This window comes from Hemicordylus capensis, chromosome 2 (genome assembly GCF_027244095.1).
Source record: "Hemicordylus capensis ecotype Gifberg chromosome 2, rHemCap1.1.pri, whole genome shotgun sequence".
NCBI lineage: Eukaryota > Metazoa > Chordata > Lepidosauria > Squamata > Cordylidae > Hemicordylus > Hemicordylus capensis.
In genome coordinates, this window is record NC_069658.1 from 365,353,415 (window position 1) to 365,372,990 (window position 19,576).

The 19,576-nt window shown below is 43.1% G+C and overlaps 1 protein-coding gene across 2 annotated transcripts in view; it reads left to right on the forward strand.

Annotated features, from left to right (window-relative positions):
* The window catches only part of ARHGEF37 (Rho guanine nucleotide exchange factor 37), a 68,481-nt gene that overhangs the window by 26,581 nt on the left and 22,324 nt on the right, over nucleotides 1–19,576 (forward strand). For both annotated transcript variants that reach the window (XM_053299628.1, XM_053299629.1), the window contains exons 2-7: nucleotides 3,882–4,093; nucleotides 5,378–5,501; nucleotides 7,553–7,700; nucleotides 12,122–12,321; nucleotides 15,285–15,415; nucleotides 16,492–16,596. In XM_053299628.1, the coding sequence (XP_053155603.1) occupies nucleotides 3,882–4,093; nucleotides 5,378–5,501; nucleotides 7,553–7,700; nucleotides 12,122–12,321; nucleotides 15,285–15,415; nucleotides 16,492–16,596 (920 nt within the window). The remainder of the gene's footprint in view (nucleotides 1–3,881; nucleotides 4,094–5,377; nucleotides 5,502–7,552; nucleotides 7,701–12,121; nucleotides 12,322–15,284; nucleotides 15,416–16,491; nucleotides 16,597–19,576) is intronic.

Consider the following 19,576-nt stretch of genomic DNA (forward strand, 5'->3'; position numbering starts at 1 on the left):
ATAGAAGGTTGTGCTACATGATTGTACAAGTGTTATGCAATGATGTTGTCAGGATGCTGCACAGGTGTGACATCCTTCCTCAAATCAGGATGTCAGCCCGTGTGAGAATCTTTCCTTAAAAAAACCCACACAGAACTTTTTTTAAATTTCAATTTCATGTCTTTAACATATTCAAAAGCATAATCAGGTGCAAATGAAACGAAAGAATCCAGGCTCAATTAAAAAGTGTTGCCTTTCAGGTGGGGTTAGTTCCTTTGTTATCAGAATACCAGGGAAGTCAACAAGGATTCCAGCTTACTGTTGCTGATTCTCTGTGCATTAATAAATAGTGTTAAATTATTCAGGTTAAAAGAACTTTCTGCATAAGAGCTATGTGTATTTCCCTTCTTTAGATTCAATGAATCTAAACTTGTGGACTTTTTAACCAATTTGAACCAGATTAGGTACAGTTGTAGTGAGTGACACACAGGGACATCTCAATGGCATAGTTTGTGATGATGTCATCCACTCTGATTCAAGATGGTGGACACATAAACGTTTGAGGTGCAAGAACTCTAGCTTGTGGACCACCTACATGATTTGAACAAAATTTAGTCCTGTTGTAGGGATAGTGAAAGGAAAATAGATTAGTTCTTACTAGAACAAGTTGTTCTTTTATTTCAAATAATGGCCTCATTCACTCGTAACATGAAACCGGAGGTTTCGTTACATGTGAAACAGATCTGTACACAGGTAGAGATAATCATTTGTTATGTTGAATGAAGTACAACAGTGCATTTCCTATCTATACCATCTGTAACCAGATTTTTTTTTTAAAGTCCTCTTTCGGATTAATTGAAGGGCAAATATTGTTGGATTTCAGAGTATTCACTTATGAGGCATTTTGCTTCCTAAAAACTTCTGAAATTATCATTGATCATCTATCTATCTTTAGGCATACCCATCGCTAATCCCATGCGTGGCAGCTCTCATGAGAGTTTGCAAGTGAGCTGGGCCCGGTCCAGCATCCCTAACCACTCTGTGTGAACTTCAAAATGTCATGAAATGTGACTCTAAGAAAGTTGGTGCCCCCAGGCTCTGGAATACTCTCCCAGTGAACATCCCCGCCTTGACATTTGTGGCTGTTTTTAAAAAACAACTAAAGACCCTTTTATTTTTTCAGGCTTTTACCCCTTAGGGGCTGCCGAGTCTCTCAGCTTTCCTGTTGTTGTGGTTGTTTTTGATGTTTTATGGTTTTAACTGTTTCACTTATTTTAAAGTTTTAGATGTGACTTTTGTGGAATTTTGTTGTGTTTTAACTTCTTTAATCCATCCTGAGATTCATTATGAAAGATGGTATAAAATTGAATAAATAAATAAATAAATAAATAAATAAATAAAGAAAGAAAGAAAGAAAGAAAGAAAGAAAGAAAGAAAGCACAAACACAAGAAAAATGCACAGGTGTACTGTAGGAGCTCATGCTACATAGTGGCGTGAATAAAGAATACATCTCACTGTGCAGTTCTAAAATTTCCCTTAGGACAACCCCTGCGGCAACTGAATGGCAAACTAGTTGGGTTTCTTGGAGGGATGAGGTTACACCTACTCAGGGAACAAAACAGAGAAAGAAATGGCAAATGCTATTTAGTAAGCTGTAGGGCCATTCGGAGAACTGAGGTATTTGTTAATTTGAACCTTTGTTGTTAGCAGAAGTCTCTGCTGACTAGAAACCATGTCTTGTGAAAAGGGACATGTTATGCTATCTAAAGTGCCAGGAATTGTGTCCTGAAAATGAAATATCACACAGTGCAGAAGACTGACTGAAGTGTGGCACATGTGATTAAAAAAAATAAAAAATCAACAGTTGAACATTTTGAAAGAAGGTTATCTCACTGTCCCAGGCAAACAATATCTGCTCTTTATTGATTTTTTTTTAAAAAAGAAATTGTAGTCTGTAATTTCACTCTAGGATGTAGAGCTGCCATTCTGAGTAATACAGCTCAAACTGCTTCAGGGGCATCTTAAGGAAATGTTATGTGTCTTATCAACCATGGCCTGATGTCCAGCATTTCCATGCTAGTTTTATGAAAGTTGTGCTGCCTGTGACAAAACCATGCCGGCTAACTGCACCAGTTAAGTTTATAGTAACATTTTGAAGTAAATTTCTATATTGCATTGGCTGTCTAATACTTAGAATTAATATAGTGCTATTCCAGAGTGTTCACAATGCTCCACTAAGCTACATGTTACATGCATTCACATGTAATTTTCCACTGATTTGTTTTAGTGAAAAAAGGAGCCATTGGGAGACTGAAGTATTAAGCCAAGCAGTGCAAGTACCTTTGGGAAGAGCTGCTTACCCTTTCCTCCCTTGGGCCATTTTGCTGTACAAAATCACACCCAGCTGCTTCCTCTCTCTCAAAGTTCCAATATGTTTTCTACTAAAGGGAGAAGAGCAGCTGGTGTATGTGATTTTTAGTAGGAAAACAGCTTAAGGGGAAAGTGTTAAGTGAACCCGATCTCCACTCAAGATGCCAGCTTCTCAATGCTGCTTTTTAGCCTACTTTCCTTAAGCTTATGAGATCACTTGGCATTCTGTGTGTGTGTGTATGTGTCCCTATTAACATTGCATTGCAATGCCTGTACTATGAATGAAATTTGCTACAGCTGTAGGGACACATAGGGACGCCTCAATAGCATAGGTTGTAATGATGTGATCTACTCGATTCAAGATGGTGGATGTGTGAATGTTTTGAGGTGCAAGTGGGCTAGCTTGTGGACTGTCTAACCAATTTGAACAAATTGGGGTCACGTCGTATCTCAGAAGTGTGCTTCCACACTTCCTGCGTTGAGACACCGCAGTCCATACGTGGACAGCAGGGTGTCGTTCACATTTCCGATGTATGTATGTATGTACAGTGGTCCCTCGACTTACGATGTTAATCCGTTCTGAACGCACGTTTGGAGGTCGAAATTTTCGTAAGTCGAAGAGCGCATCCACGGAGGTCTGAAAACATTCGTAAGTCGAGGAAGCCGCATCTAAAACGGCAACGACTTCCGGTCTTTTTTGTCATTCATACCTCGAAAACATCGTAAGTCGAGTAGTTCATAGGTCGAGGGACCACTGTATGTATGTATTCGATTTCTATACCGCTCTTCCAAAAATGGTTCAGGGCAGTTTACAGAGAGAAATAATAAATACATAAGATGGATTCCTGTCCCCAAAGGGCTCACAGGCTAAAAATAAACACAAGATAGACACCAGCAACAGTCACTGGAGGTACTGTGCTGGGGGTGGATAGGGCCAGTTACTCTCCCCTTGCTAAATATAAAGAGAATCACCACATTAAAAGGTGCCTCTTTGCCAAGTTATCAGGGGTAACTGCTCCGATGCCTTGTTTCAAATTTAATCACTACGATATAGAGCTAGGACATCGTATACCTGGCATAAAGAAGTTGCTGGTTTTTTGGGTTGTTAGTTTCCGCGAGACTGCTTCCCCTGCTGTTTATGTTTCAAATGTGACTTGCCTGAATGGTGGCATTTTGCTGCTGTTGAGCAGCTATTCTGAAAAGTGTCCAGGTGCTAAAATGCCATTGACTGTCACTGAAATGTAGGACAGGCCCTAAAGTCACCTAGCACATTCCTGGATCAGTGCTTAAACATGTAGTGTCTACACACTACAGTAACTCTCTACCAATGATTCAAGCAGTTATCATCATATTTATTTTTTGTGGATGGTGAGTGTGTACAATGTACTACTGCAATCATCTTATAAAATTTAACTAAACATAAATGAAGATGATGCCCTGTAGAATTGTAGGGTTGGAATGGGCCTGAATATTATCAGGTAGTTTACATGCAAAAGGGCCCAAGCCCACATCTTTCTCCATCTCTTCATAGCTTCTGTCATGGCAAATGATGGCACAGAAGAACTGGCAGCCGAGGAAATACCAGAGGCTGATCATCACATATATGACGAAGTGAAATGGCTGGACAAAGCAGAGCAGAACCAACGACTGGCTGTGGATGAGCTCATCAACACAGAGATAGGTTATGTACACAACCTTCAGCTGTGCATCTCAGACATTCATAGCCACCTCCAGAAAAAGCAGGTGAGTGAGAGAGGAGAGGACAGGAGAGAGCCTCATCTTAAACAGATGTACTTGGATGTGAAATGTGCACCCAAATGTTTAAAATCCTCCACAGGGAATTGCAAATCATACAAAAATCAGGGAAATTAAGAAAGCTAAGCGTTCATTGCTTTTAGTGACATTCTGAATCTAGAGCAGATTAAAGGATGTGTGTATTGGGTGATGGTGGGGAGGGAGAGGACTTTTTTAGTGGACTGTCAGATCCTAACAGTCTGACGCCTGTTTGGTGCCAGACCAAGGGAGCTCGCTGTCAACCAAGGGGCAAAGACAAAGTTGTGGTGCAGGCCAGAGTCATAGGAACATAGGAAACGGCCATATACTGAGTCAGACCATTGGTCCATCTAGCTCAGTATTGTCTTCGCAGACTGGCAGCGGCTTCTCCAAGGTTGCAGGCAGGAATCTCTCTCAGCCCTGTCTCGGAGAAGCCAGGGAGGGAACTTGAAACCTTCTGCTCTTCCCAGAGCAGCTCCATCCCCTGAGGGGAAGATCTTGCAGTGCTCACACATCAAGTCTCCCATTCAGATGCAATCAGGGCAGACCCTGCTTAGCTATGGGGACAAGTCATGCTTGCTACCACAAGACCAGCTCTCCTCTCAGGGTCTGAGGGGAAGTGTCAAGCATATTGTCAGAACTGGGAAGAATAGCCTTTCAAACCACTTGATTGGCATTACCGCTGAGGTGGTGCCACTGAAGCCCAGCACTCAGTCTTTCAGGTTTGAAGTCAGAACAGCCTGCAGATAGCACTGGAGATGGCACCAGAGCCTGACTGTGGGGAGCCTCAATTCAAGACATGCACACCCTGACATCTTATATAGAGGTGCTTTGGGTAGCATGCGTGCTGGGAGGTCCTGCATGCTGTAGAGTGAGACATTGTTGCACCCTTTCCTCAGATCCTCTCTCAACGATGGGAAATACCTGAATGTCCAGAGGCCGCCTTGGAGGTGGATCCTGTTGCCTGAATGTTTTTCCTGATTGGCAGTGACTCCTGAGCATATGTCTCTTGTAGCAAGTCTACATTCATTTTCACCCTGGGATTCTACAACAATGGGCCATGTATTTCTGCCAGTCATAGAATTCATGGGTGTTTTATTGTAGATACAAGAGTAGCTCTAGAAGCAAGTTTGACTTCACTGTTTTTGAGTCACTTGCTCAGCTCTTGGAAAATGTATGCAGAGAGAATGTATGCAGAGAGAGAAAATTAAGCAGAGAGAAGGAATTAGAGCATGGTCCTGTTATACCTTTCAGCTGCTTGAACTTGACTTGGAAGGACTATTCTCTGGTATAGATGATGTCCTGGCCATTTCCAGACGTATCCTGAAAGGACTTGAAGCTACAAGGAACCAGGGACATCAGCAGCTCTTTAACATAAGTGAGTGGGAATGTGGCAATTGGTTTTTCAATACATGGCCTTCTGGGGCAGATGTTATTAAATCAGTGGCATACCTCAAATGCTGAATTAAGTCTCAATTTTTTCTGAGAGTGATACGAATTGTTGTGATACGCAGGAGAGCAGTTTTCTCTTGATCAATCTCCCTCCCTCCTGTTCATAATGGGAATCATAGAGCTAAGCATTTACACAGCTAAAAGATTTGCTGTCAGTTCCTTTGATATTAACTCATAATTCCTGTAATTTCATAATTGTTATTGGCATCTATAGAAGCAGAAAATCATTACTTAAGGCCTAGAAAGACAAACACTGATAATCTGTGCTCAGATGAAATGAACAGGGAGAATGTCTAAAGGGCAACATAGTCAGGAACAATTAGGCTGGCTCCCAAGTTGGGTTATCACATATGGGTGTTCACAGGCTATGGACGTCTCTCCATTCTCTATGCCATTGTTACTGATTCTTGATTAGGAAAGCAAGGTTGAGGGGCAATGAGATGCAAAAGGGAGGGGGGGAATCTTGCCATCTAGCCGTGCCCCAAACAGGCTAGGGAACAGACAAGGAATGTACATCCTCATCATTAGCTTCAGCTTGTCCAGTACTCCCAGCCTTGCAAGGGGAGTGCTGGGCAAGTTCAAGACAAGAACAGAGCCTAGTTCTTGATAATAGATAACCAAATGGGAATGTTTTGCAGGCATTTGATGACAGTGCCCCCCCTCCCAAGATGTCATAGTGTGTCAGACTCCACAGACCTCTTATTCTTTTGTTCTTATAGTTGCTTTGTATGTTACAGGAAAGCTCAGTCCTCCTTGTTTGCTCTATGAGTCAACTGCATATTTTTCCCCCTTGCTACTTTTGAAATGCTTTGATGTACCAATTCATTGTGGCTCCTAAGGGTGCATTTGCCACATATTTTCAGACACACAAATACCTGTCTTTTTCTACAGAAAAGGCAAGGGTGACGGGTAGTGAAAACACAGGACCTATGTATTGTATTGTACTTGGGGCAGTGAAACCTCTAATACTGACTGGCTGAGCAGTTCTATTTGAAATTTGCACAGCTTGAGGGACTGAACAGTTGGCAGTCCAATTTATGTGAAGTAACAGAAGATTGTCAGTTTGGCTGGGATTAAAATGTCTCACTAGAGCAGACTGAAAACTAGGAAGTGGTCCTGGGATTAGGGCAGCTAAGTAGCAAGCTGCTAAAAGGCAAAAAGGCTGAAAACAGGGCAGAGTGGGCAATGGATAGAGAATGAAGGACCTGAAGGAAGCAAGTCACGAATCCAACTTGAGGAAAGCAACAGAGGGGACAAGGAATGGGACCACAAAGGGGCCCAGAGAAGTGGTTTCTGAGGAATCCTCACAATGTTTAAAATGAAGGGAGGCTGTATGCCATGGGAAGGAGAAGAAAAAATGCTAGAGTGACTGATCAAGAGATCGGGAAGTTGACGCAAGTGGGCTGTAGCAGGCAGTGGCTTGAAAAGCAGGTACTAAGGAAACAGTGGATTGTGGGTCACGGAAAGTGGATCATGGAGGCTAGTAGAAGAAAGAGGACCCAAGAAGAAAGTAGGATTGGGGGGAAACTGCACATTGGGCCTAATGTCAGGAGGTGCTATACATTACTGGCAGACAGACAGGAAGTAAGCAGGAAAGAGGAGGAGCTAAGGGGAGATAAGAGTGCTAAGTCTACACTAGCCTTGAACAGGAGAATTTCACCCAGTATGGCTTCAGCTGCCACTACAGCATTGTGGCCTCCCAGTCTTAAGACAGCAGCAACTACCAAAAAGCTGTGGATGGTCATGGAAGGGCTTGAGTTTACATTTGGATTTGAAATAGCTAGCCAATCCTCTGGCTGCAGGTTTTTAATATTTTCAGTAACTTGTGAAGTGGCCCTCATAGATTCTGTGTGTATATTGAAAATATTGCTGAAACTTGAGAACATTTGTGTTTTGATTTGTTGGCTCTGAAGAGTTTCCCTCCTGAAAATCTAACTGAATCTCCAGCATGACTGTCTTATAAACTTTGCTTGGTAGGCACCTTATTTCAAGAGCTGAAAGAGGAGATGGAAAATGTCTATAAGTTATATTGTGCCAACTATGAACAAGCTCTTCTACTGCTGGAGATTTACAGGAAGGACCCAAAACTACAAAAAGAGATTTTGGACACCCTGACTACCACAGTGTAAGTAGCAGTTCCTTCTTCTCTTGGCAGTAGCAACCATGTGACTCAGACCCCAAGTCTTCTAGTGTGCTAAACTTCTACAAAATGGAAACTGTGTTAAGAACTGTTTTAAAATGTGTTTTAACAGTTGATTTAATTTAACTGTATTTGCAGTTAAAAATGTGTTAATCACTGATTTAACTGTATTTGCAAATCAAATGAGAGGCTTAAGATGACCTCCCTTTTCTCAAACCTGTTGGTTTAAGAGAAGTAAAATACAGAGTAGATTGTTTTTTTAAAAAAAGAAATATTTTATTCAAAACTGGAACCTACAGTACAGTGTATTGAACAGGAATATATTTTGCACTAAAAATTACATATTTGCAATTACTGTTGTTGATTATATGACGTTCTAGCTATAAAATGCTAAGTGGCTAGGACTATGTACTTCTTCGGGATTTACAGACTGTTCCTAGGCATGGTGATTTGTTTTCTTTTTTACAACCTTAGATATACAGGCAAAACTTGGAAAATTAGAATATCGTGCAAAAGTCCATTAATTTCAGTAATGCAAATTAAAAGGTGAAACTGATATATGAGACAGACGCATTACATACAAAGCGAGATAAGTCAAGCCTTAATTTGTTATAATCGTGATGATCATGGCGTACAGCTCATGAAAACCCCAAATCCACAATCCCAGAAAATTAGAATATTACATGGAACCAAGAAGACAAGGATTGAAGAATAGAACAATATCGGACCTCTGAAAAGTATTAGCATGCATATGTATTCCGTACTTGGTTTGGGCCCCTTTTGCAGCAATTACTGCCTCAATGCGACGTGGCATGGATGCTATCAGCCTGTGGCACTGATGAGGTATTATGGAAGACCAGGATGCTTCATTAGCGGCCTTCAGCAATTCTGCATTGTTTGGTCTCATGTCTCTCATCCTTCTCTTGGCAATGCCCCATAGATTCTCTATGGGGTCAGGTCAGGCGAGTTTGCTGGCCAATCAAGCACAGTACACTGTATACTTTTCAGAGGTCCGATATTGTTCTATTCTTCAATCCTTGTCTTCTTGGTTCCATGTAATATTCTAATTTTCTGGGATTGTGGATTTGGGGTTTTCATGAGCTGTACGCCATGATCATCACGATTATAACAAATTAAGGCTTGACTTATCTCACTTTGCATGTAATGCATCTGTCTCATATATCAGTTTCACCTTTTAATTTGCATTACTGAAATTAATGGACTTTTGCACGATATTCTAATTTTCCGAGTTTCACCTGTATTTACTTGGAAGTTAGTCCTACACTGTTCAGTGGGTCTTATGTGTAAGTGTGCATACGATAGCAACCTAGCAGTACACTCCTATGCAATGGGACTTAATTTCACAGAATTCAAACCCACTGAGTTCAGAGGGAATTCTTTGGTGAGTGTGCATAGGTTTGCAGCTCTGGAGACCTTTGTGCCTTGGCAGAGTTTTAGGGGCTGGGGTTAAACTGGATGGATATTTGATGTAGCTTTTCATATTTAGTGGACAGCTACATACCTGCCAACACGTCCCTATTTTCCCATTCAGGTGAATGGGAAAATAGGGACTTGTGGGCAGGTATGCAGCTATTCTATGGATTTTATTGCTGTTTCTGAAGTATTGCTATTGACCCCGCCTGTTCTTGAGGCTGGCTAAATGAATATTGGCGAGCATGTGTATATGTATTGCTGTGGTGCAGGAGCAGGAGTATGCTAGTGAGGAACTCTCGATCTACACTCCGCAAAGTGCACCTCATCCTCACACTCTTGCCTCTCTTACTGGCAAGGTGCTAAGCTAGGTTAGTGCTACTGGTGAATCCAAATAAAGCAGAGAACAGTTGAGTCAACCTGGATGTCAGAACTGCTGCTTTTCAGCCAGTCCTGCGGCTCCTTTCTGTATGTGGCTAAAAATAAAATTGCCGGCCTTACTATGCTGCACAGAGGGGCAGAAGAACCCGCTCATCGAATCTGCTGCGGCACCTACTCTTTGGCTGCATTACTCCTCCCTCCATCTGTGAGGGAAGAATCAATCCCAGAGTGAGTTTGTTAGCTAAACAAACATGACACTGTGTGTAATGAGGCAAGGACATCAGTCAGTGGTTGGCAGTGTCTGTGTCCTTTGGGTCACTCCATCACATCAGCTGGCTGAGACAGTTATCTGAGTGACTGAGCACGGCTGGGAGATGTGCCAGTTCTCTCCTCCAACTGAGCAAGGACAAGCTCCTCAAGCCAGAGAGTGTAAATCAGCAAAGGTCCACACAAGTAAATGGAACATGGCGGGTGCAAGTCAACACCAGCTCATATCTAACGCTGAATTCAGAGGAGTTCTATTAACGACGACTCATGGAGAAGAGCAGAGTGTGAACTGGATGTTCAAATATGAGCTATGCTACACCGTTCCCAAATGATTCTATTCATTTCCCATTGTTCCCAGCATCCATGATGCACCATGCATGTGTGGCAGCATTCAGGGCTTCCCTTCCCACTCAGGCCTTCATTGCCAGGAAATGAGTTCACCTGAGAGGACTCCCATACTTCTTCACACAACAAGTCATTAATTTATGGAATTCAGCTTCTGGCTGAGATGCCTTAAAGTCCTGGAGGATAGCTCTGTTAACAGCTCTTAGTCATGATGGCTAAGCAGAACTTCCATCTTCACAGGGAGCATGCAGCTGAAAATCGTGGAGTGCCAACACAGGGGATGGGGTTAATGCACTCATGCACTACTTTCAGACCTCCCAGAGGCATCTGTTTTGGCCACTGTGGGAAAGAGGATACTGGACTAGGTGGGCTCTTGGTCTGATTCAGAAGGATCTTCTTATGTTGGTTGGTTTCCCCCCACATACCCCTATAGTAAGTAAGTGGGGTGCAGTGGAGGGCATTCACAGTGTCAACACTAAAACAGCAACTAACATCTTCAGGCCCTGCACTATATCAATGATGTAAGAACATAAGAACAGCCCTGCTGGATCAGGCCCAAGGCCTATCTAATCTGGCATTCTGTTTCACACAGTGGCCCATCAGATGCCTCTAAGAAGCCCTCAGGCAAGAGGTGAGGGCATGCTCTCTCTCTTGCTTTTGCTCCCCTGCAACTGATATTTAGAGGCATCTTGCCTCTAAGGCCAGAGCTGGCCTATAGCCACCAGACTAGTAGCCATTGATAGGCCTGTTCTCCGTGAATTTGTCTAAACCCTTTTTAAAGCCCTCCAAACTAGTGGCCATCAACACATCCCATGGCAAAGAATTCCATAGATTAATTATGTGCTGTGTGAAAAAGAACTTCTTTTTGTTGGTCCTAATTTCCTGGCCTTCAGTTTAATAGGATGACCTCTGATTCTAGACCTAACAAACTTAGGGCTAATCTTTTATAAGGTTTGGTTTCTGGCTAATAAATCTTATTGAATAAATCAACAAGAAAACAAGGGGGAAAGGACAAGGTAACAAACTTACCTTGTCCTTTCCCCCTTGTTTTCTTGTTGATTTATTTATTTGCTTGCTTGCTTGCTTGCTTTAGGAAAGGAAACACTGAAGCTATTCCCACAATCACTGGAAAGCGGGCTAAGGGAGCTTAGCCCACTTTCCAGTGCTTGTGGGAACTACCGGGCTTGTGGGCGAGCCCGGTGCTCCCAAGGTGGCTAGCCCGCCTAAAACACCCTCCCTCTAAATAAGGTTAATGGAGCAAGCACTCTGTTAACCTCATTCCTTTGCTCGTGTATTGCCGTGATGCATGGTGACACATGAGTAGACCCCTCAGCTGGAGGCTGCAAGTAATTCCTTCAAGCAGCTTCCCAGGCTCGGTGGTCTCTCCAGGATGCCCCGCGCACTCACACGGGCCATCCTGGGACTACCAGGGGCCGCGTGGCACGTGATGGAGCCGGCAGTTGTGTGGGCAGCCGATCTGGCTGCCCAGGGTTCTGCTGCTGATCGTCTGTGGGGAGAGCAGGTTCATCCTTGCAGACCTCATTGAGGCGCTTCACAGCAATCGTGTGAAGCACCTCAATGGTTTGCTGCCTTCCCTAGTCTGAGCCTTGTCTTCTCAATAGCTGATTCCAAACCACCATGTACCTGGCCTGGAGACTTCAAAAGTCTTGATGTGGACTCATTGCAAATCAGACCCAGATGGTCTGAGGTCCAGTCCAGAATGGCTGTGTGGTTGGTGGAGTTCCCAGAGTTTGCAATGATCTCCAGTCACTTCAGATACGTCAAAGCACTCTGAAATAAGACTACTTTGCTTGTGACCCTTCTGTGTCTGGTACCAGTTTCCTTGTAGGCTTCAAACAAATAGGGTAGAGTTCCTGTTTGTCTCTTTCAGAAACCTAAGGAGTCCAGCTTCTAGTTGGGGAAATGCCAGGACATTTTTGAGCCCCCTTCAATGCTGTTATCTTTTTATATCTCTTGGGCAGGCCTCACATTGGTGCTTCAGATCTGAGCTTCTTCTTGGTGATGCCAGTGCAACGGATTACAAAATACCCACTGCTGCTACAAAAGATATTGGAAAACACACCAGACAGTGACAGTGCTTATAGAGCTCTTCAAGCTGCGACCCATGCTATGGCAGATGTCAATGCCAACATTAATGAATACAAACGACGCAAGGAAGTTGGTGAGAGAAACAGATGCTGTTATTACTGCTGCTGTGAAGTACCTCTGTAATCACTTACTTTTAAGTGTTATATAATTATAGACTCAATTTATACCTCTTGCATTCTATGTTGTCAACCTTTCCTTCCTCTTTTCTTTCTTTACCCTGGGGTTCCCAACCTAGGGTCCCCAGATGTTGTGGACTACAACTTCCATCATGCGCCACCATAATGGCCTTTAGCCATTGTGGCTGGAGGTGATGAAGGTTGTCATCCAGCAACATCCAAGAACCCAGAGTTAGGAAGCCCTGGTCTCCCCATGTCTTTGTATATGTACCAATTAAGAATAACGCATCTAATGAAGTAGGCTCTAGTCCATGAGAACTCCTGCCATTATCAATGTATTAGTCTGGTTAAGACTTGGTTTTGTTGCAACAGATGAACATGGGTTTTCATCTGTTTGATGCGCTCTGGGCACCTTGAGGTTTAGAAGCCCTAGTTCAGTATCCCTGTGGTGTATGGCTGGTTGCATCTGTTTGCTACACTGGCAGTGCATTGTCTTCTGGTTTGTGTAGTCTGTAGATGGTTAGTGTGTGGACAGCCCAAGGATTCTAACCCCGAAAATTCACAATATCCATTTTCAGGCATGAGAAAGTTGGTTGTTCTTATTTACCTCCTGTGTTTCAAATGCTTTATGCAGCATGGCATCAAACTTTCCTTCATTACCCTAAGGGCAAAGGCTGCCATGGGCCCCGTATTTCCTTATGTCTCTGCCTGCTTGCTGTCTCTCATCATGTGTACAGTGCTTCTCTAAGCAGTGGATGATCAAAGCGCAACTCTTGTCCTGGCTCATAGTTATGCCACGGCCCCACTTAATTACATTGTTAAAGATGTTCTTCAGCCCCTGTGAGGTAGCTGGTGATCATGAGTCCCTGTAACCTCATCCACCTTGATCTATAGCCTCAACCTGTGCAGCCTTGGTGTCCTCCAGAGACTAGTCAATGTAGACTAGATCAACTCTGCACCTATGTTGCTTTTCCTTCATGGGTTTTTGCCTTTGAGTTTCCGCCTGTCTCTTTTGGCATAAATAATTCCTTTTAAACCTACCACCCATGTTTTTTTTTACAGATGGGGAACTGATATAAGTGGCTTGATAAGCCAGCAGGTGAATCCATGACTGAGAGGGAAAAGCAGCTCCTGATCCCATGTACCATATTGTTTAGGTGTACTACAGAAGCAAGAGATTCAAACATTCTAACCTCAGCAGAAATAAAACATGAAAAGATTGTAATAATACTTCATGGAAGGGAGAGGGCAGAAGGGTTCCCCCCTGGAACAGTTGGAGTAGATTAAACAGTTTGGCCATTGTTAAGAAACTGCTCATCTATGGAGGTTTAATCATCCTCTTTTATACAGGGCCTTATGAGTTCTGACCTAAAAACTATTCCTTAGTTTGCTGCCACAGATCTCTGCACATATATTCTTCTAAGATAGGAAATTACCTTCAGAGGGATTGCATAGGAAGACTAGTGCTGAGTGCTAGTCTATGGCTGAATTCGCACATAAGGCAGAACCACGGGTCAAAAGGAACCACGGTTTAGCTCCCCACCCCACTCCCTCTCGCCTGTCCAAATTCAGACCTAACGGAGAGTAGGGAGCCTGCAGTCAGGGAGACTGCAGAGTGGAGGACTGGCTGTGCAGGCTTCCTTCTTGCATGAAGAACAGCCAGCACAGCCAATCATGGCTGGAAAGAGGGAGGAGCTTTCCTCCCTCAATCCCGGTTACAGTGAATGCAGCCTCTAGTGCCAGACCGGGGAACTCAAACCTCAGGTGTGAGTATCAAAACTCACTACAAGCCAAGGGTTCAAATTGGAGTTTACAGAGCACAACCTCGAGTTTCTTTCAGAACAGGACTGCAGTTGCACACATCTGTACATACAGGTTTGGCAACCTCTGGCCCTTTTAACTCCAGTTTCCTGTCATGTGTGAATGTGGCCTATGACTCCTTCAGTCTTAGGGTGAATGGTCTTCCCACTCTTACCCAATATACACTCTTCTTCAGTTACATTACTCAAGCATCTAGGTACATAGAGTTATTGTTAACCTTGCAGACTTATGTCAATGTTGAGCATTTAAACCAAAAAGGGTATTTTTACTGGTAAACCCAGAGAGATAAGTATTTAAAATACAAGCAATTCATAAAGGAAACCAAAAGCTAAACAAATCATTCAAACTTCAGAATTCTGGCTCAGCATTGGAGGTAGATTGCTGAGCCAGCTCAAGACTTAGAAAATTATTGAAATCAGTATCTACATGTCATACTCATAACTGAACCATGATGGATAGCATTTCCCCACAAGCATCTCTGTCTCAAACACACATCTTGCCCTGCTTACTCATTCGCTCACCTGAACAAATCAATTGTTTTTGAAAGGATTTCCCCCCTTTTGAATGCTGTTTTCAAAAGGATGCTTTTAGAGGCAGAATTTTGCTTTGGGTCTTATGGCTAAAAAGGTTTGAAGAGGGGGGCTTAGTGATACTTGCACAACTGAGAGTCAGGACCAGCCAATAAGGAAGTTAGCTATGCAGCTGGTGCTTGCTAGAAGGGGAGGAAAGGGTTATTTCTCAGAATAATGGTCTCTTATCTGGGTACTTATCAGCCTGTGGCCCCATCAAGAGGATATGATGTATGGTGTGTGTGAAGAGACATAGGGATAATACAGCTCCCACATGTGCTGCTTCCTGAAAGGTAGCCAGTTCACCAGTTTCTCATGGCTATGATGGAGCCAATTTGAGTTTACAGATAGCTGCTATATCAAAGTGGATAAAAAAAGGGAGTTTCTCTGTCACAGCCTTGCCTCAGAAATAAGTCCTTCCCATTGTCCTGGTGAGGCTTTGTATCATCAAATACTAGTTCTTCTTTCCTGACTTGTGTAATGTGTTGTTTCCCTGTTTTCTCCCCTTCCAATCCACTGACTGAGAACAGCCGACAAATACAACAAGGCTGGGTATCTGACTCTGCGGGAGCGCCTGGCCCGGCTCAACCCCCATTCAATTGCCAAGAAGACCACACGACTGAGCCGCCTCTTTATGCACGAGACTGGAATTGTGTCTAAGGTAAGTGCCTCCTTCAGCTTGAGTCTCATGGTCAATAAATATGTGGGGTGTTTGACAGTGTCCTCGGCTGGTGAAGTAATATAACGAGATGACACTGACTGCTCTCCTCCAAGAGTTCTCCAGGTGCCTACACAGCACCTTTAAAACTTCCATTCCATCCATATGAGCTCACTGGGGACTTAAGGCTGCTTCACAGAGAGCAATACATTATTCCATGTTAACCTTTATGAGCTCATGTGGTCAGTTTCAGGTTCATGACACCCACGCTGAAGAGAGATTGCTTTCATATGTCATAGCAGCATTCATAATTTATGCAGTGCTGTAAGTCTGCAGAGCATTTTCCTGTCCTCATTGCACCCCAGTTGTGGTGTCAGGTTCAACACGGTTTCTATGCTACAGGACCTGAAATATTATGGCCTGCATGATAATAATGGCTGACATTATTACTGAACTCACTGAACAGTACTACTCAGGAAGTAGGCTAAAGTAGGCTTAACTTCAGCAGGACTACTCAGGAGTAACTAGTCTGGATGCAGGCTAATAATAATTAATAAACCGCTTTTTAAAAAGTTCTTAAAGTGGTTTACATAGCAAAAGAAAATAGAATATACTTTCCTCTTCTGAAAGGACCCATGGTCTTAATGGAAGGCACTCTGGTTGAACATTGGATCTGAAATTAATGGGATCAGTCCTTCCTACTGAACTGGTTGAATCCCTCTTTTTAGTTCCCTATCCCCACCAGGCATCATCTCACTTAAGTGGTGCAGGATAAGAATGGGCCTAGTAAATCCTGTAAACAGTATGTTATTTAATCAATTTTGATAGTTTGCAATATATATATATTTAAAGCAATTATTCACAAGCACAGGTCTCACTCTCTACCATGCTTACCCTGCAAGGACATTCAGTGCTTCATCCTCTTTCCTGCCAACCTAGAGTTCTGGGCTAGTGCCCATAGGGTCCATGGGCCGAAGCACCACCCCCTGCCAATCTATTTAAGAAGATTTAATGAAAGGCTGAAAATATTCCTGTTCCCTGACAAAACTATGCTGTAGCTTCCTCTCTCTGATCTTTAGACAGAAGACAAGGATTTCGATGAGTTGGAAGGAAAGTTCCAATGGCTGGCAGCAGGTGTAGCTGACGTGAAAGAGAATGTGGCATCTTTCCTGACCAATGCAGAGGTAATACTCTTTTTTCTTCTCACCCTGCCGAAGCTAGCTCACAGGATGTGTGTGTGCAGAGTAGAAACCTGAGGAAGGATTTCACACTGTAGTCTTGACAACCCCACTATTGTCTCTGGAAAAGTTTCAGCAGCTGATCAGAAAGTGCTTAGAAAATCGTGACTGTGGGCCAAACTATACAAGTATACAAATATGTGCTTTAGAGAGGCATGCTTCTAAGCCACTGCTTTGAAGGGGGAGGGGGGATTTCAGCAGGTAAATTGGGCATGGGGAAAGAGTGATGCTGATCCCAACTGGGTTTACCCCCTTGTGTTGCCATTTTCGATGAGTGCTGCTTATCACAGCTCGTAGTTGGAAGCACAGTTCAAAAGCATATGTCTGCATCCTCGTGTCATTTGGCCCTAAGGAAATGTCCACACATATTAGGGTTTAAAACTTTTAATCAGAACTCAGGCCTGTCTCATCAGCTCTGACTTCTACAACAACTGCATCAACCCAAGCCAGTCTGTAGAGGAGATCATGGAAGAGGTGGTGGGTGACACAGTCTAATACTGTACACAACACCATGCAACAAGATTCCTTTTTGTTCTGGCTCTAGCTGCTTGCACTTCTGGTGGTGTCTACACCACAACGTCTGTCACATTATACTTCATTTCACTTTAATTGGTCACTGCCATGGAACTAATTTTCATGCATATTTATGCATGTCCCCCCACCTTATTAATAAAGTCTGAATTATAGCAATTGCATCTGTGAGCTTATACCCACCCTGATCAGTTTGATGCAACAAACCGGGGTGGGGGGGAGAGAACTATGAGACTGGTTTGTTTATTTATTTGATTGATTGATTGAGTTTCTGTTTAGACATATATACCACCTTTCTTAAAAGAATATCCCAAGGCAGTTTTGTTAAGTAGCCATGTTTGGGGATCAGTAAGTAGTCAGGTTTTTAGGTTTTGCAAGTGAAGGAGCTAAATGGATAGGTGCACGGCTGCAAATTTATTATTATTATTTTATTATTATTATTTTGCATTTATATCCCGCTTTTCCTCCAGGGAGCCCAGAGTGGTGTACTACATACTTGAGTTTCTTCTCACAACAACCCTGTGAAGTAGGTTAGGCTGAGAGAGAAGTGACTGGCCCAGAGTCACCCAGCTAGTATCATGGCTGAATGGGGATTTGAACTCTGGTCTCCCCGGTCCTAGTCCAGCACTCTAACCACTACACCACACTGGCTCATTTACACATTTCTCATTTACACATCTCTAATAGTGAAAGAGAAGCAGGACAATGACCAGGAAGGAAAAACAATAGGAGAAGGGAGCTCTATTCAGGCATTAGCCCTTCTTGGAAGACCAACATATGTGTAAAACCTCTGGAGACAAGAGTTTGGGGTGATATATAAATGCACTAAATAAATAAATTAAATAAACAAACCTATAAGACAGGCCAATGGGAGCTAGCCAGCTAGCCGAGTCCACTGTGCCAATGCCATCCGTGGCCGCCCCCTCCCATTGTCGTTCCTTCCTCAGAGAAGCTGTTTCTGAACATATTTCATGGAGGTGACTCTTAGATATGTTCATGGCAATCTCGTTTTACAGCATTGTGCATCTTTCCATTGTGAGCTACCCACCTCTCAACTGGGGAGATTTTGACAAATTGCAGTGAGTTTAGAGAACAGAAAGAGAAATGACCAAAGGGCTGCAGAGACTGGAAGCCACTAAAAATGCTTAGCTAAAATGCTATGAAGGTTATCACGGTTTCTGAACAACCATGAGAGAGATCCAAAAGGCAGGAGCTCAAAGGCAGGACAGTGTTTGTGTAGTATAGAGATAGCCAAATGCTTTGACTGTTTAAACTGCATGCCTGAAATCAATATGGCACTCACAGTAAATGTCAAACTATACCTGAAACACATGGCCACTGACACTCTGTGTCTTTCCCCCCACATCTCTTAGTAACATCTAGTTGAAGCAGAAACCTGACATGACATCATTATGTTCAGCATTCCCCACTCTACATATGTCAATGAAGTGGTATGTGGGGGAGCGGGCAGCAGAATGTAGAATGTGATGACCTCACAAAGTGTGTTCAACATGATATTAATGGGAGATGCTGCAAAGAGATGTGGTTCTCAGCAGTGACCATACATTTCAGGTAAAGTCTGGTTTGGCTTTAAGGGCTTTTCCTGATGGCAGTAAAAATGACTCTGAAAAGAGCTCATGAATAAGTGAGAGTTTACAGAGCAAGAGTAAAGCGAGAGTTTATAGAGCATCCAAACACTCCCGCAGATTCTTATGGCCTTTCTTTCCAGAACCTGGCTGGGATGTCACATGGGCATCAGACTGCTTGTGTTATTTCTGCTGCACCCCCTGCTGGCCACCAGTTTTCAAACTTAACTGGCAAATTGAAGTAATCATGGAATGTAAGAGGTGGCCAGCAGGGCGCTTTCCAGATTAGCCGCTCAACAGCAGCAAAAGGCTTCCATTCAGGCAAATCGCTTTCAAAACGTAAACAGCAGGGGGAGTAGCCTCGTGGAAACTAACAACCTGAAAAAACAGCAACTTCTTTACACCTGATATATGATGTCATAGCACTATATCGCAGTGATTAAATTCAAAACAAGGCACTGGAAATATGAATGGCACCCTGCTATGTCACAACACAGGAAGTGTGGAAGTACACTTTAGAGATTCGTCGTGACCCTGTTGCAGGGTGTAATCTGGAAAGCACCCAGAAACACAAGAAGCCTAATGCCTGTGTGACACCCCAATCAGATCCTGGAAAGAAAGGCCACTAGAAACTGCGGGAGTGTTTGGATGCTCTATAAGCTCTCACTTTATACGTATTCACAAGTTCTTTCTTTCTTTAACATATTTTATTTTTTTATTTATCACATCTTTTCAGAGTGGTTTTTACTGCTGTCTGGAAAAGCCTTAAGACACAAAATAGTCATGAGCAAGAAGTGTTCACAGACTTC